The sequence below is a fragment of the Carcharodon carcharias genome, chromosome 17 (genome assembly GCF_017639515.1).
Source record: "Carcharodon carcharias isolate sCarCar2 chromosome 17, sCarCar2.pri, whole genome shotgun sequence".
Lineage (NCBI taxonomy): Eukaryota > Metazoa > Chordata > Chondrichthyes > Lamniformes > Lamnidae > Carcharodon > Carcharodon carcharias.
Window position 1 is genome coordinate 16,676,135 of NC_054483.1, and position 26,280 is coordinate 16,702,414.

General features: G+C 41.1%; 1 protein-coding gene across 2 annotated transcripts in view; it reads right to left on the reverse strand.

Moving 5' to 3' along the window:
• Positions 1–482: 482 nt before the first annotated feature.
• Positions 483–26,280, reverse strand: part of elmod3 (ELMO/CED-12 domain containing 3) — a 37,513-nt gene continuing 11,715 nt past the window's right edge. The window contains exons 7-14 of one of the 2 annotated variants that reach the window (XM_041209789.1): positions 15,765–15,788; positions 15,182–15,270; positions 14,583–14,703; positions 13,488–13,610; positions 12,911–13,041; positions 10,263–10,339; positions 6,419–6,546; positions 483–5,981 (exon numbers count right to left, since the gene is read on the reverse strand). In XM_041209789.1, the coding sequence (XP_041065723.1) occupies positions 5,746–5,981; positions 6,419–6,546; positions 10,263–10,339; positions 12,911–13,041; positions 13,488–13,610; positions 14,583–14,703; positions 15,182–15,270; positions 15,765–15,788 (929 nt within the window). In that variant the 3' untranslated portion in view covers positions 483–5,745. Of the gene's footprint in view, positions 5,982–6,418; positions 6,547–10,262; positions 10,340–12,910; positions 13,042–13,487; positions 13,611–14,582; positions 14,707–15,181; positions 15,271–15,764; positions 15,789–26,280 lie in introns of both variants that reach the window. The other variant, XM_041209788.1, reaches the window with a different exon arrangement.

Consider the following 26,280-nt stretch of genomic DNA (forward strand, 5'->3'; position numbering starts at 1 on the left):
CCCGAGGACTCTAGCATACTTATGGGTCATCTCTGCAAAAATATATAACTTTAAGATTGATGTGTTTTGCAAGAGAGTCCTTGGGAGAAGTAAGAAGTAATCCTGAGTGCATTATAAACCATATTGTTTTGTTAATAATGCTTGTTGTGCTTAAGTCTATACAATAAAGTTTGTCTTTTTGTTTAAAAATGAGAAACCTTGCAGCATAGTTCTATTGGTTAAAACACAGTGTTTGGATTTCTCTTTAAATGTTAACAGTCCCTAACTGGATTGTAACATAGGTACTCGACTTGTTAAGTTGGATAAAAGTTGCACAAGTTAACCTTTGGTCGTGTTTTTGTAGTGTTGCATTTAAGATACTAAGTTTTTGTATTTTTTCCCCCAAGTGGAATATAACATCAAATTACACAGGGTACAACCAGAGGACAATCTTTTCAACCTCATCCTTTATTTTGCTGCAATAATGCTACTGAAACAGTTAATAGCTGCAGATTAATTTTTATTTTAAAAACATAAAATTTAATGAATGCAAAAATAAAGATGTTTAGTGCTTTTATTACCATGACATCCAAATACAGTGTTAATATTACATCTTGAATACAGCCACAGTGCTCGTTAGTGAAATCCTGAATACGATAAACATCAATTAACCCGTCACTTTGTGCAAAGGAATATTACAGGATGACTGAGACTTGTCAATAAAAAGTCAAACTTTTGAAACAATGTCACATTACCTGCAATATTCTCAATAGCCCAAAGATCAGTTAAAAGGATTTCAGAGATTTTCACAGGTTCCCAGTACACACCTCATTTCCGCACAATTTTTAGAGCACATTTAGTCTACACAAGGGTCTTTGGATTCATGTGCAAACTCGTTCAAATACAAAATTTATTTTAATCACTGAACTGGCTAAGTGCTCAACTCCCAAACAATGACTAAAGTTCTGGGCCAGTCTAGAGATAGGTGCAGTGAGTAAACAGATTAGATGTACAATTAAATCTCTCACTCTCAAACAGTGCTGTCCCAACTATCCTTCACCAAACTTGATTAGTTTATATTGGTACAACAGCCCTATATAAAATTCCACGCAGCCTTTATACACTTTAATTGTGACAAGCTTGTTGTGTGCTGCTGTTAAGTCCTTGCTTCAATCCACTGGTGACAGTTCTGTACCCAACAGTTCTTCAATTTCATATTACAGAGCTCAAAATCCTCTTAGCAGATACAGCTGAAATTTGGAAGAACAAAATCTGAAACTGCTGAGTGCCTCTGAACATGTCACGCACCTACTATCACGCTGAATAAATTCTTAAAAGTGTTGCTTTTGGTCAGATGGATGTCGCCATATACTAAAATCTCCCAACCACTGAAAAATCCACATGGTCGAGTTTTTCTTAGCCCGCCATGGAGTGCACACTGTCCCTGCAGGGACACATCCTGTTTAAATAAATGCAGAGAGCTTAAGCGCAGCTTGACCAAAGACTAAGCTTGGGAACCTCTAACCGTGCACAGGCATATTGCTGGAATTTAACCAACTAAAAGTTGCTGATTGTCTAGCCAGCATGAATCTACCTGTTAGGATGCTGACTTAAAGGGTTATTTAAAGCAGTTTTACTGTCTATTGGGAAGTGGGGGCTTGGGGAGTAAGGAGGAAGGGCCAATGGTTGTACATGTACCATAAATGCCTCTGGACGTTTCAAAAGAAAACAGTTAATAAAGCATATAGAATATTGAGCTTTATTAATCAGGGAATGAAGTACAAAAGCAAGGAACTTATGACAACCCTGTAAAAAAAAAATTATTTCATCCTCAATTGGAGTAATGTGTCAAATTTTGAACATCACACTTTAGAAAAAAGGTGACGATATTAGATAGGGTGCAGAAAAGATTTGCGAGAACAGCTCCAGGGATGAGGAACTTCAGTTACATGGGTCAATTAGAGAAGTTCAGGCTGTTCTACTTGGAGGGGAGAACATTAAGAGGAGATTCAGCAGAAGTGTTCAAAATCATGAGGTCTAGACAAAGCAGTTAGGGAGAAACTGTTACCCTAGGCGGAAGGATTGAGAACCAGAGGATAGTGAATTAATATGTCACAAAAAAAGCAACAGTGACATGAGAAGAAACGTTTTTATGCAGCTAGTGTTAGGATCTGAATGGAATTCCTGAGAGTGTAATGGAGGCAGATACAAGCTTCAGAAGAAAATTGGATAATTATCATAGGTGAGATGATTTACAGGGTTACGGGAAAAAAAATGGGTAAGTGGGGATGGTGGTGGTGTGGTGGTGGTGGTGGGGGTGCGGTTGCTCTGGCAGAGGGCTGGCATGGATAGAATGGGCCAAATGCATCCTCCGTGCTGTGCTATGGTTCTATGAAAAGAGAATAAAATAATAGCTCTATAGTTAACAAGAAGGATCATTCAAGTCCCCAAACAATAAAGTATTTTTTTTACAATCCACGAGATATTGCATATATTCCTGTTAGAGACTATTTTCTTTTCAGGGACACAGACAATACAAGTCACAGGTTATCTCCTCAACAGTCATCTCTGACAGAGTAGTACATGTCCACATTTAACAGCAATTTCCAGCTTCTTAAAAAAAATCTTCACAAGCGGGAGTTAGTCAAACAAGTCCTATCTGTGTCCCAGTTGGTAATGCATGAGTACTCATGAACCTGTTCTCCCCTGCCTATTTTGTTTGGTCAGTCCTGTATAAGAACTTTCTGCCTGACCAATCCTATCTGGCCTGACAAAGCCTATTTCCCAAAAACATGAGCTTTTCTTTTTTTTAAATACTAACAGGACCATGGTGTATTTCTAACTTTATTTTACATTTTCAAAATCCTCAATTTTTGTTTAATCTCTGGTCAAATAAAAGAAAGATGATATGCAGCAGCACATTCATGGTGGAAATGCCAAATACGACCTGATCCACCAGGGGATTATTTTCAGTTTGACAGGATACTGTGACATCATAACATACCACATCACATCAACACTTATGAGCTCCACAAGAAAATCGAAAACATGTACAATACAACATACCATTTCAAAAGGAACCTGAAAGAGCACATTGCTGCTAGTGTCAGAGGGTAAGCTTTTGCTAAACTGACCTAGAATTATGTCATTATGAAGCAGCAGTCTAAACTCTCCTTCTCAAAGGTTTGAGGGCTGTAAAATACTTTCAGTATGGCTGGCTTGAAGTGACTATTCTTTTTATCAAGGTTTGGTCTCAAATCAAAGTGGTGCATTTAGCCATCACATCTAAGATATAGATATTTCTTTGTCACAACATTCAACTTCCACAGAGTCTAGCCATCTTCATTCTGTGGAATTTCCATTAAGCTGAATGTTAGTAACTAATAGGGATAACAGTCCTAGATAACTGCAACTGAGGAAGGCCAATTATTCACCGTAGGTCATTCATCCGGAATAACCTCAAGTGTCCCATCTCACTGCAACATACACATGTTCTTTTAAATAATTCAAGTGCCTCCATCTCCATTACTATATCGGTTCCACGTGTTGGTCACACTTTGTGCGAAAAAGCATTTCCTTTGCTTATTACTGGTCTGAAGTTGTGTTCCCTTCTTCTATGTTCACAATTAAAAGTAATTTCCAGGATCTACCATTTCCATACTATTTACCACCTTCAACATCCTCAAAATCACCTTTCAAGTTCCTTTGTTCAAGGCTAAAAGGCCCAAATTTCTCCAGCGTTTCCTCATTTCTCAGATCTTCAACACCAAAGTTCAGCCCTGTGATTCTTCTCTGCCGTGACTCCAGCACTATAATGATTTAGCAGCTAGAGGTGGACAAATGACTCAAGGCACAGGTTGACCAGAGTCATCTGATCCCTAATTCTTCTGATTTAATTCAGCTTTTTATAGTCTTTATTTTTTGCTGCTTTACATTGATTGGGCATGTTCAATGTCTACCGACGTTTCTAAATTTCAATCAACTTTAGGACACATCTCTCTTGAATGGATTTTTTTGAATGGAAATGAAGGTATGTAATGTATTCTGGATTTAATCATATTTTAAAAGTCCTAACAACTCACCTAGGAGTCAATCATGAGGCCATTACGATCACACATTAGTTAAATGCATCTCATGCACCCGGTATTTCAGCATTAAGCTGTAAGAACAGTGTACAGCATTAATAATTGCCACATACTGAAATTCCATTACTGACCTCAACAAAAAGAGATAAGTACAGTTGATTTGGGATTAGGTAACTGGAACACCACCATACACTTTGTACAGCCTGTCAAAGGGCAGCCAATTTTTGCGCTCTTGCCCAAGGAATGACATGTGGCATACAGATATCCCAAAGTAACAAAATAGAAACTGTTTACTCAACCATCTCACTCTCTCATGAGCCCTGTACTGCTTACTTCTACATTAGGTATATTCGACAGTGCAATGTATCCACGAGCTCCCAGCAAAGCTGTACCATGCTGCTGATAACTAACATGCAGAATTTGTAACAGTCTTTGTCCCAGCTATGAATACCACAGCCAATCTCTGTTGCTCAACTCAACTATGAGCATTATCAGTGCACCCTGGGAGGGTCAACGTTACTGCTGAGAACTGATCAGTAACTACACAGACCAGTAGGCTTACCACTTGCCTGATCGAACATGAGGTTATCCAAAGTCATTTATTTTGCAATCAATAAGGAATGTTGAAAGAGGGGAACGACAAGACCAATAGTTAAAAATACAAGGCACTGTGAAGGCCCAACAATTTGCTCAGCTAGATACCTTGGGAGTGTGTTTTTAAAAGCAATGTGAAGGGATAAATGCAATAATACAAAATTCTCAAAGATTGGACTGCACACAGGACTACTTCTTTGAAGGTAATGAGCCTGTCATCAGCAGTTAATGATTGGATATTAACTTTATTAAAAGCTTAAAAATTTCCATAGGTTTGAACAAGTTTTCTGATCGCTCAGATTCCTCTTCTCTGGCTGACGCTCTGAAGGTACTGCAGAGTGGTAAATGGTGACAAAGCCCATGAACAGAGACAGGGAATGTATCAGGTACTGTCGAATCATGTCAAGCCATCAGATATCATGTGCCTCCTGCTTATATCATATATCGCATGCAAAAGAGTCAACTAACTTGTGTGGTTAAGCTAAAATCAGGCGGGGAGGGAAACATCTGAAAAGGAAAATCTTTTCATTCAGCAGAATGACAGCAGCCCAAGCCTTTTATCCCCACTCTCCTTAACAAAAATAAGGGCAGAGTGAGAATGAATCTTCAAGCTTCCTCTGTATTGTTACTCACAACACTGATTCAGAAATAAAGCTAATTAGCATCACTTAAAATGTATAGTACAAACTATGTCTAGTACAGGCTGCACTACTATTAAAGGAAACAAATACATTCTCCTCTCCTGAGTAGGGGACTGAATTCCTCCTGAGAGTCTGGCACTACTGTTTTTAAAAGGTAGCAGAAAGTATCTGTATGCTAGCATTATCTGAAGACAGCACTCAAACTACAGTAGCACTGAATATCTTGAGCTAGTAAAACATGCCTACAACATTGACACATTTGCAAGCCACTGTTATTTGGGAAAGCTGAAGATCTACTGATGTTGTAGTGTATGGTTTTATGCCAACATATAATGTCCAGTACTTGTGTAGTGCATGCCATAATAGCGAAACATTGGGTATCACATCCCTGCTACATGGTGATGTTGATTATCTCTCTTTCTTACTTTCCATCACTCACACCAGTTTCAGATTAGCCGCACCTCACCCTCAGGTTCTAGCTCAAGCTCACAGACGCCCATAAAGTTCATCTCTTTGGTGTTTGTGGCAGATGTTTGTTTTGGTGTCATTCCAGCCATAGTGTGATTTGAAGGTGGGGACAGCTTGTCTGCCGGCAAGACTGTTCCATTCTGACGCTCCAACAAGTACGTTTCCAACCTTTTCAGGAGTTGTTTTGGATTCTTTTTGGCAAACATTTCAACCCCTACAAACAGGAAAAATATTTGAAACAGTCAGGTAATAACGGAAGTTGAAATGGAATTTCAGACAGATTTTTGTGTTATATCTAATCTCTCAGGATCCATTTCAATCTTGTTGCATTTTAATTGGGCTTAGCTTGGTACCACCTGTCTGAGGTAACCAGCTTCAATGATTCTCATATTACGTCCCTAGCTTGAGTTCTCACTCGTTTGTTACAAACAGTTCAATGTTTTATAGTCTATGCTTCAGATATCATGTGCAATAATCCATGGGAGCTTGTATGAACACATCAACCGTTAGATGTAAGTATCGCTTTCAGTATTTTAGGTGTTTAACATCGAATCAAGCAACTCTGAGGATTCCCTTAACCCAATAACAATGCAGTGTTCAGTACAAGTTAAAGGGATTTCACAGAAGATTACTTCACTTTCAGTTTCTCACCTTTAAGAACAAATCCTGAATCAGAGATGGTTTTGTGCTGTGTTTTCCAAATCTGATAAAGATGCAGGAATGCTGCCACATAGAAATCATTCAGGACTCCAATCACCTGCTGCCTTCGATTACATTCTCTGCCACAAAATAGACATCACTTACAACACAGCCAGAACTTAACAGGGTTACACTATGTTTTGGAGCACATATTTCCAAAACTTTCATTTTCTCTCATCTCAACTTTGCCTTTGTCTCCACTTCTTCCCCAGTGTACCACTCAAGCAGGCAAACATCCCGTCAACCTATGTAAATGGGGCAGAGACTGCTGCCTGTGTCTCTGGGAGTTGTCTGCCTTGCCACATAGTTTAAGGATGGCCTGGAGGACAGATACCACATGAAATACTTCCATGAGAGTATTCCTCATTCTGTGAGCACAACTATCCATGTACAAATGAACAGTCAATGGGAGATCTCATGAAATGTAATTCAACTGAAACAAAGCTTGAAACATAGTGGGTATCAATCTTTTAAAAAATATTCATTCATGGGACCTGGGCTGTGCTGGTTGGACCAGCATTTATTGCCCATCCCGAGTTGCCCTCAAGAAGATGGTGGTGAGCTGCCTTCTTGAACTGCTGCAGTCCATTTGGTGTAGGTACACCCACAGTGCTGTTAGGAAGGGGGTTCCAGGATTTCGACCCAGCAACAGTGAAGGAACGGCGATATATTTCCAAGTCAGAATGATGAATGACTTAGAGGGGAACTTCCAGGTGGTGATGTTCCCATCTACCTGCTGTCCTTGTCCTTCTAGATGGTAGTGGTCATGGGTTTGGAAGGTGCTGTCCAAGGAGCCTTGCTGAATTCCTGCAGTGCATCTTGTAGATGGCACTACTTTTGCCACTGTGCGTGGAGGGAGTGAATGTTTGTAGATGGGGTGCCAATCAAGCGGGCTACTTTGTCCTGGATGGTGTCAAGCTTCTTGAGTGTTCTGGGAGCTGCACTCATTCAGGCAAGTGGGGAGTACTCCATCACACTCCTGACTTGTGCCTTGTAGATAGTGGACAGGCTTTGGAGAGTCAGGAGGTGAGTTACTTGTCACAGGATTCCTAGCCTCTGACTTGTTCTTGTAGCCACAGTATTTATATGGCTAGTCCAGTTCAGTTTCTGGTCAATGGTAACCCCCAGGATGTTGATGGTGGGGGATTCTGTGATGGTAATGCCATTGAAGGTCAGGGGGGCCGATGGTTAGATTCTCTCTTGATAGAGATGGTCATTGCCTGGCACTTGTGTGGCATGAATGTTACTCGCCACTCGTAGGCCAAGCCTGGATATTGTCCAGGTCTTGCTGCATTTGCATATGGGCTGCTTCAGTATCTGAGGAGTCACAAATAATGCTGAACATAGTGCAATCATCAGCGAACATCCCCACTTCTGACCTTATGATGGAAGGAAGGTCATTGATAAAGCAGCTGAGGATGGTTGGGCCGAGGACACTATCCTGAGGAACTCCTGCAGCGATGTCCCGGAACTGAAATGATTGATTTCCAACAACCACAACCATCTTCCTTTGTGCTAGGTATGAATCCAACCAGTGGAGGGTTTCCCCTTGATTCCCATTGACTCCAGTTTTGCTAGGGCCCCATGATGCTACATTCAGATGTGGCCTTGAAGTCAAGGGCAATCGCTCTCACCTCACCTAGGGAGTTCAGCTCTTTTGTCCATGTTTGAACCAAGGCTGTAATGAGGTCAGGAGCTGAGTGGCCCTGGTGGAACCCAAACTGGGCGTTAGTGAGCAGGTTATTGCTAAGCAAATGCTGCTCAATAGCAATGTTGATGACACCTTCCATTACTTTACTGATGATCGAGAATAGACTGATGGGTGGTAATTGGCTGGGTTAGATTTGTCCTGTTTTTTGTGTACAGGACATTCCTGGCTTTTCCACTGGTAATGCCAGTATTGTAGCTGTACTGGAACAGCTTGGCTAGGGGTGTTGCAAGTTCTGGAGCACAAGTCTTCAGTGCTATTGCTGGAATATTGTCAGGGCCCATAGCCTTAGCACTATCCAGTGCTTTCAATCGTTTCTTGATATCACGTGGAGTGAATCGAATTGGTTGAAGCCTGGCATCTGTGGTGCTTGGGACCTCTGGAAGAGGCTGAGATGGATCATCCACTCAACACTTCTGGTTGAAAATTGTAGCAAATGCATCAGTCTTGTCTTTTGCAATGACGTGCTGGGTCCCCCATCATTGAGAATGGGGATACTTATGAAGCCTCCTCCTCCAGTGAGTTGTTTAATTGTCCACCACCATTCACAACTAGATGTGGCAGGACTGCAGAGCTTCGATCTGATCCGTTGGTTGTGGGATCGCTTTGCTCAGTCTATCACTTGCTGCTTATGCTACTTGGCATGCAAGTAGTCCTGTGTTATAGCTTCACTGGATTGACACCTCATTTTTAAGTATGCTGTTCCTGGCATGCCCTCCTGCACGCCACTGAACCAAAGTTGGTCCCCTGGCTTGATAGTAATGATACAGTGGAGGGTATGACGGGCCATGAGGTTGCAGATTGTGTTCGAGTATAATTCTGCTGCTGCTGATGGCCCACAGCACTTCATGGATGCCCAGTCTTGAGTTGCTATATTTGTTCGAAATCTATCCCATTTAGCATGGTGGTAGTGCCACACAACACAATGGAGTGTATCCTCAATGTTAAGGTGTGACTGCGTCTCTACAACGACTGCGTGGTCACGCCTACCAATACTGTCATGGACAGACGCAACTGCGGCACACAGGTTGGTGAGGATGAGGTCAAGTATGCTTTTTCCTCTTGTTAATTCACAGACCCATTCTTGCAGCTATGTCCTTTAGGACTCGGCCAGCTCGGTCAGTAGTGGTGCTACCTAGCCAATCTTGGTGATGGACATTGAAGTCCTCCGCTCAAAGTACATTCTATGCCCTTGCCACCCTCAGTGCTTCCTCCAAAAGGTGTTCAACATGGAAGAGCACTGATTCATAAGCTAAAGGAGGGTGGTACGTGGTAATCAGCAGGTGGTTTTCTTGCCCATGATTGACCTGATGGCATGAGACTTCATGGGGTCTAGAGTCGATGCTGAGGGCTCCCACGGCCACTCCCTGCGGACCGTATACCACTGTGCCACCACATCTGCTGGGTTTGTCCTGCCGGTGCGACAGGGCATACCCAAGGATGGTGATGGTAGAGTCTGGGATATTATCTGTAAGATATGATTCCATAAGGATGACTATGTCAGGCTGTTGACTAGTCTGTGAGACAGCTCTCCCAATTTTGGCACAAGCCCCCAGATGTTAGTAAGGAGGACTTTGCAGGGTCGACAGGGCTGAGTTTGCCATTGCCTATGTCAATGCGGGATGGTCCATCCGGTTTCATTCCTTTTTTGAGACTTTGTAGCGGTTTAATACAACTAAGTGGCTTGCTAGGCCATTTCAGAGGGCATTTAAGAGCCATATGTAATCCAGACCAGGGAAGGATGGCAGATTTCCTTTCTAAAAAGGCATGGGTAAACCAGATGGGTTTTTACAACAATCGACAATGGTTTCAGATTTTTATTGAATTCATTTTTATTGAATGGCAAGATTCAAAGCCGGATTCCAGAGTATTACCCTGGATCTCTGGATTACTAGTCCAGCCACAATGCCACTACGGCATCACTTCCCCTTTGACTAATAGGAAGATGTGCTCCCATTGGTATATTTTTCAGGAAGATGAGGAAGCATTTCATCTTACTCCCAAAATGATTAATTTTCTTCTGTTCTAAATGCATCTCATTTGACAGGAATAAATTGACATCAGTCACTCATATTCTATGTCACCTACTTGGATAAACATTCTTCCCTCAATGCCTGGATTGTGATTCTGGTGATGTTAATGGACATAAGACAGAAAGGAAAATTCTGCAACAAAAGAAGAAAATATGGTCAAAGGGAAAGCAAACACCATGCAGAGGAGACTGTCTCAGCAAACAGCAAAATCAGTTTAACACTCACACCAAAATAATGTTCAATTTGGGATTAAATGTCAGTGCTTCAGAAGGTTAGTAAATATATTTTAATCTTAGAGGGATGTGTAATTTTAAAAAAGATGTTGGAAATACATAACAAGTTCATCAGCACTTGAAAGAAATCTAAGAAGTGCATGCAGGCTACTTGTCAAAAAAAGCATGTTTGTTTCTTTTCCAAATGCTGATAGAAACATTGCATTTTTCAAGAATGTTCTACTATTCATACAGTTTTCCAGCATTACATTTGCCTTAATTGTATATCACATATGTGTGTGTGCATGCGTATTGCTATAAGATTGAATGTAGTTTATTTATTCACTTAAATGCACAACCTAAACTCGTCGAAAATATTTACATTTAGGATTTTTACATTTTTTGTTCACATCAGTCCTGTGTATGATCAACGAATCATGACATCAAAACAACATCACTTTTCAAAATGGGAAAATTGCTATGTAATATTGTCTTTTAGAAACTGGAATTAAAACTATCTTTTTCTGTTCCTGAAAATGCACCTCCTTCTGGGGTTCAGCTCCACAAACAGACAGCATCCTCCAGGTACCTTATCCATGTGATCATTCTTCATGTCAGCCCAGGTACTGAATGTGTGCAGCACATATGAGCAGAGCGGAGAGTCACAGCTAAGCTCAGTTGTCTCTTCACCCCTATGGTCATAAATACACATCGCAGCATGGATAATGAACAGAAATGGGAGTTCTGGCTCAATTTCCTCCTCCCCAGTCTGGGTCACTGAGACCTTCTGCCCAGACTGATATCAGCTAATTCTCCACAGAGCAGGAAGAGAATCTTGGGTCTATTGCTAAGTACAGCTCAGTATCAAAATGGGAAGCAAAAATACTTTGCAGGAGTTCTTAAAAATCAGAGTACCTGACACATTAAAAATTTAATGCTGATGTAAATGATTGCTAAGGATATATAGAATAACATACAATATCCACTGAAGGTAAAGATTATAATCAACAATTCCAATTGGTACAGTTTTTGCACATTGAATATAAAACACATCTGGTACAAGTTTACATATGAAACTAAACTACTTATGTGCAAAAGCAGTTTCCATTCTCTAAATATACCACAGTCTACCCACGAGTCATCATGCTGTACCAAACGAATAATACAACCAAGTAAACCAATCAACCTGGGAGGCAGGCGAGAGATACATTCAATGTTGTTACCCCACAATATTGCAGTTTGGGATGAACAACCCTTGATTCCTCTCCCTCCCGAGCACAACGGCATAAAGAAAGATTATAAACTTAAGTGTGGAAACCCACAGTCACTAATCCTGGTGCAGCATTCCAAAGCTCCATTGCATCAAACATAACATGAAATGGTTTAACTTAATTTACTTGCAAATTGAAACAACTTTTTTCAACTCTGTTCACATAGTTTCGCTAATAAATTCCATTTATTCAGCTTATCTCAAAATACAGAAGCAAGTTCTTGCAGGCCTTACTCACAATAGACTGTCATGCCTAGTATGTTATGGACTTTCAATCAATTCTTATATTTCAAAACTGAACACAAAAAGGCTGAAAAAGATAGCCACCTGAGGGCCACCTTACTTCTTTTGTGAAATGAAACCACTCCTTTGTCTCAAGATGGGTCAAAAGGAATATTCCAGATTGATGCTGAATCAATGCCCTTTCCCAAAAATAATCCAAAAGGGCATTATCAAATTGAATGTGCCATTCAAACACAAAGACCCTGGCTGTCTCAAACTCTCAAGTTGTTAAACCCTAAACACAGGGTGTGTAATGGATATAACCACCCACCTTATTTGGTTAAGGGCTTGAACTTGTAAAAATTCATATGATAGGACAGTCATGTTTTCTGTCTGCTTTTAAAAGCAGCAACCTCTTTGCAGACAGAGTTCCACCAAAAGCCTTTAGCTGTAAGTCATCAAGTAGCAAAGGTAATGAACAGCAAAATAGCTTGAAGGCAAGAGATCTCAACAGAGAGTAGGATTCCCTCAACTCATTCCAGTTAAAATTCACTGAGAACCAACCTCCTAGAAATGTGACTACAAGAAACTTCAAACCTTACTAAGAATCCTTCACTTTACAAGACTTCATTTCTTTAAAGCATCAACTTCATCGAAGAAACTACAGGCCTGCCATGAAAGAGAATGAGATTATTGTAAGCTGTAATAGTACATTATCTTCATCTGTATCTAATCTTTGTGTGAGACGAAAGAGTGAAATGTTGCATTATTTTCGAGGTAAGCGAGTAACAATAAATAACCTTTTTCATTTTTAAACTCACAAAAGCTTGCTGTTGAAATTATTTAATTTGAGATCCACACTCTGAGGGTAAGAAAACACAGACCTCTTACATACAAACATACAAACACAGGCAGCAATGGGAACACAAAATTCTGTCTGTGACAAGATTCTATCTTTTGAATTTAAAACCAAATTAAGAAGTGGTAGTGTTGACTAACTTGTATTGGATGCTGTGACAATTTGTAAATATCACGAGCCAATGGTAAAGTTTGCAGGTCCATCACCATATACAATGTGTGCATCAGCCCGAGGAATCCTGTCCCTCGTAGGTCAGTCCCTGGATCCGTACCTAGTAACAAACAAAATTCATAGGCAAAAATAGAAGTCAAACTTGTTCATCATTTTGCTCTGCTAGTTCACAAACATATTCTGAGGAAAGCATATTCCTTAGGTTTGTTGTTTGTCAGGCATAATTTGATGAAATCACAGTAGTTTTGTAGAAGCAGTACACATACCAGAATGTGTACTGGTTGTGTAAAACAGTCAGTTTAACACAACCAACTTAACTGCTATAGCACTGTTACACATCCAGACTTAATGCTGCCAGTTCTCACATTCAGCCTCAGTGTGAACACGCTGTTATAACACACTCTTTGCTACATTGTACACATTTAATGCTGCCAACAGAATACATTCACTCTTGGATGAAATTCCCTGTTGAACCTCAGTCTGATAACGCACTGGGAACATCGCAACATGAGTCACCTGTAAAGCAGAATGTTTCTTTGCTCTTACCTTGAAATCCTAATTGTTCCCAATGTGACCCATATCGTGCACAGTCAAACTTTGCCCCAGTCAGTTTCTTGTAAATTGTCTGCAAAACTCGAATGTGAACTTTCTGATCGTTGTCCAAGGAGCCTGCGCCAAAAAAAGTACCAGCATCTTGTACAATTTAAGCTAGTGATTTTTGTTCATTAGAAGTCTGTTTTACAAACCTATCAGTAATGGTTTCAAACCCACAATACTTTGTGTGACAAATGATCCTGTGAACAAAAATACTTTTTTTTATTGGAGTCTGAGATTCTTAAACTTTCTTGTAATATCAGCCACCCTGTCAATTCACCCTGCATACCTAGTTATATCTACTAATTCTATGCTGGATGCCCACAGAGCTAGCTCACTGAAGTGTCTCAGAAGATGTTCATACAGCTCATTACTATGAAGCACAAACTAAACTTAAAGACTTGCATTTAAATTGTGTTTTTTATGAACACCAGACATCTCAAAATGCATTACAGTCATTGAAGTACTTTTTGAAGTATTGTCACTTTTGTAATGTAGGATGTTTCAGCCACTGTGCACATAGCAAACTCTCACAAACAGCAATGTGATAATGATCAGATAATCTGATTTTATGATGTTGATTATGGGGTACACATTGGCCAGGACACCAGGAGTAACTCCCCTGCTCTTTAAAATAGTGCCATGGGATCTTTTACATGTACCCAAGCATCCAGATGGAGCTTTGGTTTAACAACTCATCTGAAAGGTGGCACGCCCAACAGTGGAGTACTCCCTCAGTACTGTACTGGAGGGTCAGCCTTGGCTTTGGTGCCCAAGTTCTGGAGTGGGACTTGAACCCGGAACCTTGTAACTCAGAGTGTTATCCACTGAGCCATGACTGACACTGAAAAGTAACTGCTTCCAACCTTGCATGGGAAAACATGATAGAAATGGCTTCCAGGTAGAAAAAAAAACATGCTGAGTGCTAGACCGTGAATAAACTGCAAAACACTCAGTGTCTCCCATATGCTTCACAATAAAATGGACAATGTATTAAAGCAAGATGCAGTCTTGCTTCAGCTTAAGTGAACTGCTTGCCATACTCACACTGGCCAATCGCAAATACCAAGTCCCGCTCCTCCTGCAACTCCTTGTGCAACCGCGGAGGGCCGAAGAGAAAATGAGTGATGGCAGAAAACCCTGTCCTCCGCACAGTTGGCTGTATGTTCTTCTGTCAGTGTAAAGAAAAAAGCCAGACCTGGTCAGCTCTGGAATGCTATCGACCAAATCTAGGTCATGTCACATTGGAACATCCTGCCCTTCAGCCCACACACTCTGCTGCCATGAAACATCTGACTTTCAAATCCCAGATGCCTTCACATATGAACGACCTGCCCTTGTGCTTTTAGAAAGCTCTGGTCTTGAGCATCCTCCTGCAAGACTCAGACCTCCTCACATATGAAGCATTCCACCCAAAGACCTCTGAATCTGTCACACATTTGAGCATTCTCCCCAAGAGAAGCGGGAAAATGTCTGGGACTTCAGTCTTACATTTAACGATATAGCATTAGCCAAAACCTTTTGCATGACATGAGGTTTGAGGTTAAAATCTGCAAGGAACATTTCAAAATAATTTTCTTAAACGAATCATCAAAACAAACAACTGAGTGTTCTGATCTCAGTTTCCTTCTCTCACACTGTCTTACCCTGTATTCACAGAGATCAGCTGTTTGAAAATGCTGAAGTGCTTCATTAAAGGAGATGACTTGGGTGCATCCAGTTACATCATTTGGACCTAGAAGGAAGCAACACATATGAATAAGTGGCACTAATGTACAGATGATCTTTCACATAAGACATTTCAAACTCTCCACCAGGTTGTGTAACTTCAAGGTTTCAAAATATATTCACACAGCTGTGATTGCAGCATGTTCAGTTCACTGCAGAACATTTTGTGGGACTGACAAGGTAACCAGGGTAACTTACTCAAGCAGCATTGAGCCATTCATTTCTCAGACCAGTCTTCTGATGATGAATTTTGGTAGGTTCCAGCACTGAGTTGATAGGATGTAGGGGCATGTTGCCAACTGTACTGGGACATTCTTCTGAGTTCTCCATGTCATTTTAACTGGGGTTTACTGCTGAGCACCCATGGTGTATTTCCAAATGTGCTTGGCATGTTGCTATGGTATTTTGCTTTGGCGATCTAAGCAATTGTGGAGTCAGAATGTTGAATGTTATTAACATACAACATAAGAAAGCCATAAGGCTATGCAGAGAAATCCTTACCTTCCTGTTCTTCCAATGGAAAATCTGAAAGAGAAGAAAATCACTCAGCCAGTCAGAGTAGAAGCGAATACACAGAACTTTGCTCATTCAATTAGCATATTGAATTTTCCCATTTATTAACTTTTGTTCGTTCACACCATCTCCCATTCATTATGTGAGAGCAAGGGAACCTAAGAGTATAAGAAATAGGAGCATGAAGATACCATTTGACACCTCAAGCTTGCTCTGCCATTCAGTGCGATCATGGCTAATCTTCTGCCTCAACTCCACTTTCCCTCCCATTCCCCATATCCCTTGATTCTCTGAGACACCAAAAATCTGTTTACCTCAGTCTTAAGTATATTCAACTATGAAGCCCAACCCTCTGGATAACGAATTCTATAAATTTGCAACTCTTTGGGTAAATAGGTTTCTTCTCATCTCAGTCCTAAATTATTGATTTTTTTTTTTGAAAATATACTTTATTCATAAAATATCTGAAAGAACGTTACAAAACATTTCAAAATGACCATCACAAAAAGTGCAATCAGATTCAACTTTTCCACATAGATCATGAGGTGCTTCGATACAATCAATAAATAATAGACATTTCAACATGATCATTACAGACAGACAGTGCAATGGTATTCAAATTATCTACATAGATATATCGAATTATCTGCACAGATCATGTTGCACTCTGAGGTGCTTCAATACAATTGTGACACATGTAGTTTTTACTGTATACTGAGAGGTCTATATAGTTCCCAGCCCCTAAGTGCACTGTGGCAGAAAGGTCTTACACAGTGACCTTTCCCCATTGCACCTTTGCGGCGGCTGCCCCAAGCTTTAGTGCATCCCTCAGCATGTAGTCCTGGACCTTGGAATGTGCCAGTCTGCAACACTCAGTCGGGGACAACTCTTTGCACTGGAAGACCAACAAGTTTCAGGCAGACCAAAGAGCGTCTTTCACCGAGTTGATGATCCTCCAGCTGCAGTTGATGTTTGTCTCAGTGATGTTTGTCCCAGTCCCTGGGAACAACCCGTAGAGCACAGAGTCCTGTGTCAGAGAACTGCTTGGATGAACCTCAACAAAAACGACTGCATCTCTCTGCAGACTTTCTTTACGAAGGCACATTCCACAAGGAGGTGAACAACGGTCTCTTTCCCACCACAGCCCCCTCGAGGGCAGCGTGTGGAGGGGGTGAGACTCCTAGCATGTTAGAAGGATCTGACAGGGTGGGCCTTTCTCACCACTAGCCAAGCTATGTCTTGGTGCTTGTTGGAAAGTTCTGGCAATGAGGCATTCTGCCAAATGACTTTGACAGTCTGCCATGGGAGCCATCTGACAGGACCCACCATCTCATTTTCCCGCTGGGCCTCAAGAACATTATGTGCCGGCCACTGCCTGATTGACTTGTAATTATAAAAGTGTTTCTCTGCATAAATTCTTCCACGAGGGATAGGTGGTACAGCACGGTCCAACTACTTGGAGCATTCCGCGGCAGCACGGCCAGACCCATCCTTCAAAACAGCGGGGAACCTCAGCACGTAGTGACACTTGGTGTTTGCGTACCAAGGGTCTTTGCACAGCTTGATGCAGCCACACACAAGGGTGGCCATCAGGATAAGGGTAATGTTGGGCATGTTTTTTCCCCGCTTTATCCAGAGGCTTGTACATCGTGTCCCTACGAACACGACCCATTTTCGAGCTCCAGATAAAGCGAAAGATAGCTTGGGTGATCGCCACCATGCAGGAGTGAGGAATAAGCCAGACCTGCACCAAGTACGGCAACACAGAAAGTGCCTCAAACCTGATGACCAAATTCTTACCCGCAATGGACAGAGAGCGTTGCTCCCACTTGCCCAGTTTTGTTTCCACCATAGCCACTCGCTCCTTCCAGTTTCTAACGCATGCCCTGGTCCCTCCAAACCATATCCCCAGCACCTTCAAGCAGTCTGACCTGACAGTGAAGGGGACAAAGGATTGCTCAGCCCAGTTCCCAAAGAACTTGAGCCCTTATTCTGAGCTGTATCCCCATGTTCGAGATTCCCCAGTGGGGAACAAACCCCTTTCAATGATTGCCCTATCATGCCCCTTCAGAGTCTCCTATGTTTGAATGAGATCAACTCTTCTTCTTCTAAACTGCAGAGAGCACAGGTCCAATTTACTCAGTCTCTCATCATAGGAGAACACTCTCAGCCCAAGAACCAATCAAGTGAAGCTTCACTGTACTACTTCCAATGCAAGTAAATGAATTAAAGATGGAGACCAAAGCTGCACACTGTACTGCAGGTGTGGTCTCACCAAAGCCCTGTACAATTATAGCATGACTTCCCTAATCTTGTACTCCAATCCTCATGCTATAAAGGCCAACATGCCATTTGCTTTCCTAATTGATTGCAGTACCTGCATGCTGACTTTGTGTTAATTGTATGAGTACACCCAAGTCTCGCTGAACAGCAACATTTAGAAGTTTGCATCTTGTCAAAAAATGTTCTGCTTTTCTGTTCTGACTATCAAAGTGAATAACCTCACATTTCCCCACATTTTACTTCATCTGCCACTTTGTTATCCATTCACTTAACCTGTCTGTATCTCTTGCAGAATCTGCAAATTAATAGTAAGGTCACACAATTAAGAGCATTTTCTCTACCTTTCCAGAGACAGCCAGAACAGAAAAATGGCACAGCTCATCAGGCCAGCAATGCAACAGGGCCTTGATCTCCACTCCACTGAGGTTCTCAGCCCCATTGTTCCCATTTAAAGAGAAAAACGGGATAGGAAGTTTCCATCAGGCCAGCCACATAAGCATCTTGGTAGCCTGCTATTAACAGTGTTATTAGTCACCTTTACTACCTGCCCTCTCCATTAAAGGTGTCGTACATGCAACAATCAATGAGGGACAAGAAATCTGTGGAACTGAAAAAAGAGGCAACATCCATTTTCCCATGTCACTGATGGGGAACTTCCTCCTGGAGGGGTGGGTGGGGAATGACGAGGTTCAGCAAACGACAGCAAATTCTCACTACCCAGATAAGATAGGGCTTGACAGGGCAGATACTGAAAAGTTGTTTCCCCTGGTTGAAGAATGTAGAATATGGGGACACAGTCTCAGGATAAAGGTTTGATCATTTTGGACTGTGATGAAGAGGAACCACTTAACCACTTCATTCAAAGGGTTGTGAAACCAGGATATCTGTAACCATAGTCAACACTATGATCTTTTGTGTGGACATAACTGGAGAGCCAGTGAATCACTTGTAATTCCAAATCTTTCAATGAAGTCCAATATTTTCTTTGTTTGTATATCTGCCTGAATGCATTCTGCAAAGTTCCCATCTTTTCTGGGCTGGCTGTTTGTTTTTCTGTGAAATTACTTCCATCCTGTAGACCATATGTGAGCTTTCTCTATTATGAACATTTGCAAAGCAGAGAACTGAAATATTAACTCCAGTGGTACTAAAAGATCATCAGGTTGGTTAAGCAGAAACAACCTGCATATAGACATACAAAAAAAGAGGCAAGTTTCATTGAAACAAATGTTGGGCAGTTCTTAAAAGTGGAATAAGGCCACTGTAATACTGGACTGATGAGGTGACAACTTCACTGGCTCTGCAACCATGTGTAAATATGATACCACTGCAAAGCTGACTTAATTAAGTAGTTAGTAAAGTGAACAGAAAAATATTTTGTTAATGACTTGGGTTTATAGTCAATAAAAAGAGCAGCCCTACCAAGAATTTCCTGTTCGTTGAAGAATAATTCAGAGAGTGACCCTACCCTAATTTTTCCACAGCACACTGTACTGTGTAGAATGACCTCATTTAGAAAAAGACGGGAAATGAACTGGAGTTATTCATGCCTAACTCCCACAATCCTAAAGCTGAGCTGAAACGTAGAATGCTGATGGCTGTGGCTTCACCCCTCCCCAGTGAATTCTCTCAGGTTTATAAATAACTAAACATTTTTTTCTGCTGAACTGTAATTAGGAGCATGATTGAATCTGAATTTTTCAGTTCATCTATACTCACTGCAAGTTACATAAGATCATGCGAAATAGGAGCAGAAGGCCACTGGCCCCTCCAGCCTGCTCCGCCATTCGACAAGATCAATGTTGTTCTGATTGTGATTTTAATTCCACTTTCATGCCTGCCCACACAGACCACCACTCCCCCACCCCCATAACCCTTGACTTGTCAATCACAAATCTATCTAACTTAGCCTTGAACATATTAAATGACACAGCCTCAACTGCTAGTTGGAAAAGAGAATTCCAAAGACTATTCTCTGAGAGAATAAAATTCCTTCTTAATTGGGAGATGCCTTATTTTTAAACTATGCCCACCAGTTCTCAATTCCACCATGATGGAAAACATCCTCCTAGCATTTACCTTGTCAAGCCCCCTCAGAATTATTTATTTCAATAAGATCACTTCTCATTCTTCTAAATTCTAATGAGTATAGGTTGAACCTGCTCAACCTTTCCTCCTAAGACTACTGCTTCATCCCAGGAATCAGCCTAGTGAACCTTCTCTGAACTGTTTCCAATGGAGTTATATCCCTCTTAAGTAAGGAGACTAAAACTGTACAGAGTACTCCAAGTGTGGTCTCACCAATGCCCTCTACTTTTAAGCTCCATGCCATAAGACCATAAGGCCATTCAGCCCATCGAGTCTGCTCTGCCATTCAATGAGATCATGGCTGATCTGATAATCCTCAACTTTACTTTCCTGCCTTTTCCCTATATCCCTATATTCCCTTACTGATTAAAAATATGTTTATCTCAGCCTTCAATGTTCTTAATGACCCAGCCTCTACAGCCCTATGCGGTAAAGAATTCCACAGGTTGACTACGCTCTGAGAGAAGAAATTCCTCCTCATCTCTAAATGGGCGTCCCTTACTCTGAGATTATGCCCTCTGGGCCTAGACTCTCCCACAAGGGGAAACAATCTAACAGCAGCTACCCTGTCAAGCCCCTTAAGAATCTTATATATTTCAATCAGGTCACTTCTCGTTCTTCTAAACTTCAATGAATAAAGGCCCAACCTACTCAACCTCTCCTCATTAGAAAATCCCTCCATACCCAGGATCAAACTAGTGAGCCTTCTCTGGACTGCCTCCAATGCCAGTGTATTTTTCCTTAGATAAGGGGGCCAAAAGTGTTTACAGTATTCTAGATGTGGTCTAAGTAGTGCCTTGTATAGTTTAGCAAGGATTCCCTATTTTTATACTCCATTCACTTTGAAATAAAGACAAACATTCCATTTGCCTTCCCGATTGCCTGCTGAACTTGTATGCTAGCTTTTTGGGATTCATGCACCGAGGACCCCCAAATCCCTCTGTGCTGCAACTTTCTGCAGTCTTTCTCCATTTAAATAATAATCAGCTCCTCTATTCTTCCTGCCAAAGTGCATAACCTCACATTATATTCCATCTGCCAAGTTTTTGCCCACTCGTTTAACCTGTCTATATCCATCTGTAGACTCTTTGTGTCATCCTCATCCCTTGCCTTCCCAACTATTTTTGTGTCATGTGCAAACTTGGCAATAGTACATTCACTTCTCTCATCCAAGTCATTAATATATATTGTAAATAACTGTGGTCCCAGCACTGATTCCTGTGGCACTTCACTAGTTACAGGTTGCCATCCTGAAAATGCCCCCACTTATCCCAACTCTCTTGTCTTCTATTAGTTAGCCAATCCTATACCCATGCTAATATACTACTCCAAACACCATGGGCTCTTAGCTTTTTAAGTAGTCTTTTTTACAGTACTTTATTGAACGCCTTTTGGAAATCCAAATATATTACATCTACTGGATCCCCCTTTATCTATTCTGCTTGCTACCTCCTTAAAAGAATTCTAATAAGTTTGTTAGGCATGATTTCCCCTTCATGAAGCCATGTTGATTCTGCTTGATTATATTATGCATTTCTAAATACTCTGATATTATATCCTTTATAATAGACTCCAACATTTTCCCAATGACAGATGTTAGGCTAACTGGCCTGTAGTTACCTGTTTTTTGTTGCCCTCCTTGTTCGAATAAGGGTGTTACATTGGCAGTTTTCCAATCCCTGGGACTTTTCCAGAATCTGAGGATTCTTGGAAGATTACTACCAGTGCATCCACTATCTGTGTAGCTACTTCTTTTAATATCCTAGGATGCAACCCATCAGGTCCAGGGGACTTACTGGTCTTTAGCCCCATTCGTTCCCCTAGTACCTTTTCTCTAGTGATAGAGATTGTATTTATTTCTTCCCTCCCCCTTTTGCCCCTTGATTATTTAGCATTTTTGGAATGCTGTTGGTGTCTTCTACTGTGAAGGCTGATGCAAAGCATTTAATCAATTCCTCTTCCATTTCCTGGTTCCCATTCTTATTTCCCCAGCCTCATTCTCTAAGGGGGCTATGTTCACTTTGGCCTCTCTCTTCCTTTTCATATATCTAAAGAAGCTCTTACTGTCTGTTTTTATACTACTTGCTAGTTTACCCTCAAAGTTTATTTTCTCCCTCTTTATTACATTTTTTTAGTCATCATTTGTTGGTTTTTAAAACTTTCCCAATCCTCTGGCTTACCACTGATCTTTGCCACATTGTTTGTTTTTCCTTTCAACTTGATACTTTCCTTAACTTACTTGGTTAACCATGGTTGGTTTATCCCCTTCCTAGAATCCTTCTTCCTCACTGGGATATATCTTTGTTATGAGTCATGAACTACTTTCTTAAACATCTTTGGCAGATAATGTGAAGGTAAACCTAAAGGGTTTCTACAAGTAAATTAAGAGTAAAAGGATAGTAAGGGACACAATTGGTCCCCTTGAAGATCAGAATGGTCATCTATGTGTGGAGCCTCACGAGATGGGGGAGATCTTAAACAGTTTTTTTTGCATCAAATTTACTCAGGAAACTGGCAAAGTGTATAAGGAAGGAAGGGAAACAAGCAGTAGTTTCATGGAACATATAGAGATTAAAGAGGAGGTGCTTGCTGCCTTATAGTGAATAAAGGTAGATAAATCCCTCTGGCCTGACATGATATTCCCTCGGACCTTGAGGGAGACTAGTGTAGAAATTGCAGGGACCCTGGCAGAAATATTTAAAATGTCCTTAGCCACGGGTGAGGTGCCGGAGGATTGGCGGGTAGCTCATGTTGTTCCGTTGTTTAAAAAAGGCTCCAAAAGTAAACCAGGTAATTACAGGCCAGTGAGCCTGATGTCAGGAGTAGGTAAGTTATTGGAAGGTGCTCTGAGAGATCGAATATATAATTATTTGGATAGCCAAGGGCTGATTAAGGATAGTCAGCATGGCTTTGTGCGTGGTAGGTCTGTTTAACGAACCTTGTAGAGTTTTTCAAGGAGGTTACCAAGAAAGTAGATGAAGGAAAGGCTGTGGATGTTGTCTACATAGACTTTAGTAAGGCCTTTGACAAGATCCCACATGGGAGGTTAGTTCAGAAGGTTCAGACACTTGGTATCCATGGAGAGGTTGTAAACTGGATTCGAAATTGGCTGTGTGGGAGAAGACAGAGAGTGGTAGTGTATGATTGTTTCTCAGACTGGAGGTCTGTGACTAGTGGTGTGCCTCAGGGATCTGTGCTGGGACCATTGTTGTTTGTTGTCTATACCAATGATTTGGATGATAATGTGGTGAATTGGATCAGCAAGTTTGCTGATGACACTAAGATTGGAGGCTTTGTGGACAGCGAGGAAGGCTTTCAAAGCTTGCAGAGAGATCTGGACCAACTGGAGAAATGGGCCAGAAAATGGCAGATGGAATTTAATGCGGAAAAGTGTGAGGTGTTACATTTTGGAAGGTCAGACCAAGGTAGGACATACACAGTAAATGGTAGGGCACTGAGGAGTGCCGAGGAACAAAGGGATCTGGGAGTTCAGATACATAGTTCCCTGAAAGTGGCATCACAGGCAGACAAGGTTGTAAAGAAATCTTTTGGCATACTGGCCTTCATAAATCAAAGTATTGAGTATAGGAGTTGGGATGTTGTGGTGAGGTTGTATAAGACATTGGTGAGGCCAACTTTGGAGTATTGTGTGCAGTTCTGGTCGCCTAACTACAGGAAGGATATCAGTAAGATTGAGAGATTGCAGGGAAGATTTACTAGGATGTTGCCGGGTCTTAAGGAGTTGAGTTACAGGGAAAGATTAAACAGGTTAGGACTTTATTCCTTGAAGCGTAGAAGAATGAGGGGAGATATGATCGAAGTTTACAAAATTATGAGGGGTATAGACAGAGTAAATGCGAGTAGGCTCTTTCCACTTAGATTAGGAGAAATAAACATGAGAGGACATGGCTTTAGGGTGAAAGGGGAAAGGTTTAGGGGGAACATTAGGGGGAACTTCTTCACTCAGAGAGTGGTGAGAGTGTGGAATGAGCTACCATCTGACATGGTAAATGCGGGCTCACTCTTAAGTTTTAAGAATAAATTAGAGACATGAATGGGAGAGATCTGGAGGGTTATGGACTGGATACAGGTCAATGGGACTAGCGGAATAATATTTTGGCACTGACTAGAAGGGCCGAATAGCCTGTTTTCTGTGCTGTAGTGTTCTATGGTTCTATCTGCCATTATTTATCAACTGGCTTTTCTGCTAAACTCCTTTCCCAGCCCACTCCAGCCAACTCTGCCTTCATTCCTTTGTAATTACCCTTAATTAAGTTTAGCATAGTTGTTTCTGACCCATGCTTCTCATTCTCTAATTGAATGCTAAATTCTACCATGCTATGGTCACTATTTCCTAGGGATCTTTTATTAAACCTGCCCCTTGTAATAAAGACCAACATTCCATTTGCCTTCCTAATTACTTGCTGTGCTGCATGCTAACATTTTGTGATTCACGTACAGATCCCTCTGTACTGAAGCACTCTGCAGTTTCTCTCCAGGTAAATAATATTCTGCTTTTCCATTTCTCCCGCCAAAATTCACAACCTCACATCTTACCACATTATACTCCATTTGTCAATATTTTCAACCACTCACTTAACTTATCTGTATCCCTCTGCAGACCACCTTTGTATCCTCCCCACAACTTGCTTTCCTATCTATCTTTGTATCATCAGCAAATCTGGTTGCAATACAATTTGTCTCTTCATTCAAGTCATTAATATAGATCGTAAGTATTCAAAGCCTCTGCATTGATTCCTGTGGCACTCCACTAGGCATAGTTTACCAAAGTGAAAATTACGCATTTATTCTGACTCCCCCTCATTGTTAATTAACCAATCTTCTGTCCATGATCATATGTCTTCCCCAACAACATTATCTCTTATCTTTTGTAGTAATCTTTTACATGGCGCCTTATCGAATGCCTTTCCTACTGGCTCCCCTTTAACCACCCTAGTTGTTACAGCCTCAAAGAACTCTAATAAATTTGTCAAAAAATGATATCCCATTGACAAAACCGCGTTGGCTCTGCCTTATTGTGTTGTGGCACAGAAGGAGGCCATTAAGCCCATTGTGTCTGCAATGGATCTCCAAATGAGCATTATGACCTGGTGCAATTTCCCTGCCTTTTCCCTGTACCTCTGCATATTATTTCTATTCAAATAATTATCTAATGCCCTTATGAATGTCTTGATTGAACCTGCCTTATGGTTTTCTAGATGTCCTCCACCACTTCCTTAATAATGAATTCTAGCATTTTTCCCATGGCAGATGTTAGACTAACCAGCCTATAGTTTCCTGCTTTTTGTCTCCCTCCTTTCTTAAATAGTGGTGTTACATTCGCAGTTTTCCAATTGCCGGAACCATTCCAGAATATAGGGAATTTTGGAAGATTACAACCAATGCATCCACTATCTCTGCAGTCACTTCCTTTAAGACCCCAGAATGTAAGCCATCAGCTCCAGGGCACTTGTCAGCCTTTAGCTCATTAGTTTTTCTAGTGCTTTTTCTCTAGTGATTAAGATTGTTTTAAGTATCTCTCTTTCCTTTGTCTCTTTGATTTTCTACTATTCTGGAGATGCTTTTTGTGTCTTCTACTGTGAATACAGATACAAAATACATGTTCAAAGTCTCTGCCATTTCCTTGTTTCTCATTATTAATTCCCCAGTCTCATCCTCTAAGGTACCAATGCTTACTTTTGCCACTCGCTTCCTTTTTATATCCGTCTAAAAGCTTTTACTGTTTTTTTTTTAATATTACTTGCTAGTTTTCCTCTCATACTCCATTTTCTCTCCCTCTATTTCTTTTAGCCATCCTTTGCTGGTTTCTAAAATTTTCCCAATCTTCCACTACTAATCTTTGCAGGATTGTACATATGTTCTTTCAATTTGATACCATCCTTAACTTCCTTAGAAGGATGGTGCATCCTTCTCATAGTGTCTTTCTCTCTCAATGGAATCTATCTTGAGAGTTTTGAAATATCTCCTTAAATGTCTGCCACAGCTTCTCTAATGTCTTAGCTTTTAACTCATTTTCCTATTCCACTCTAGCTAACTGTCATCATACCTTTGTGAAACAAGAACAGAAAATGCTGGAAAAACTCAGCGGGTCTAACAGCATCTGTGGAGAGAA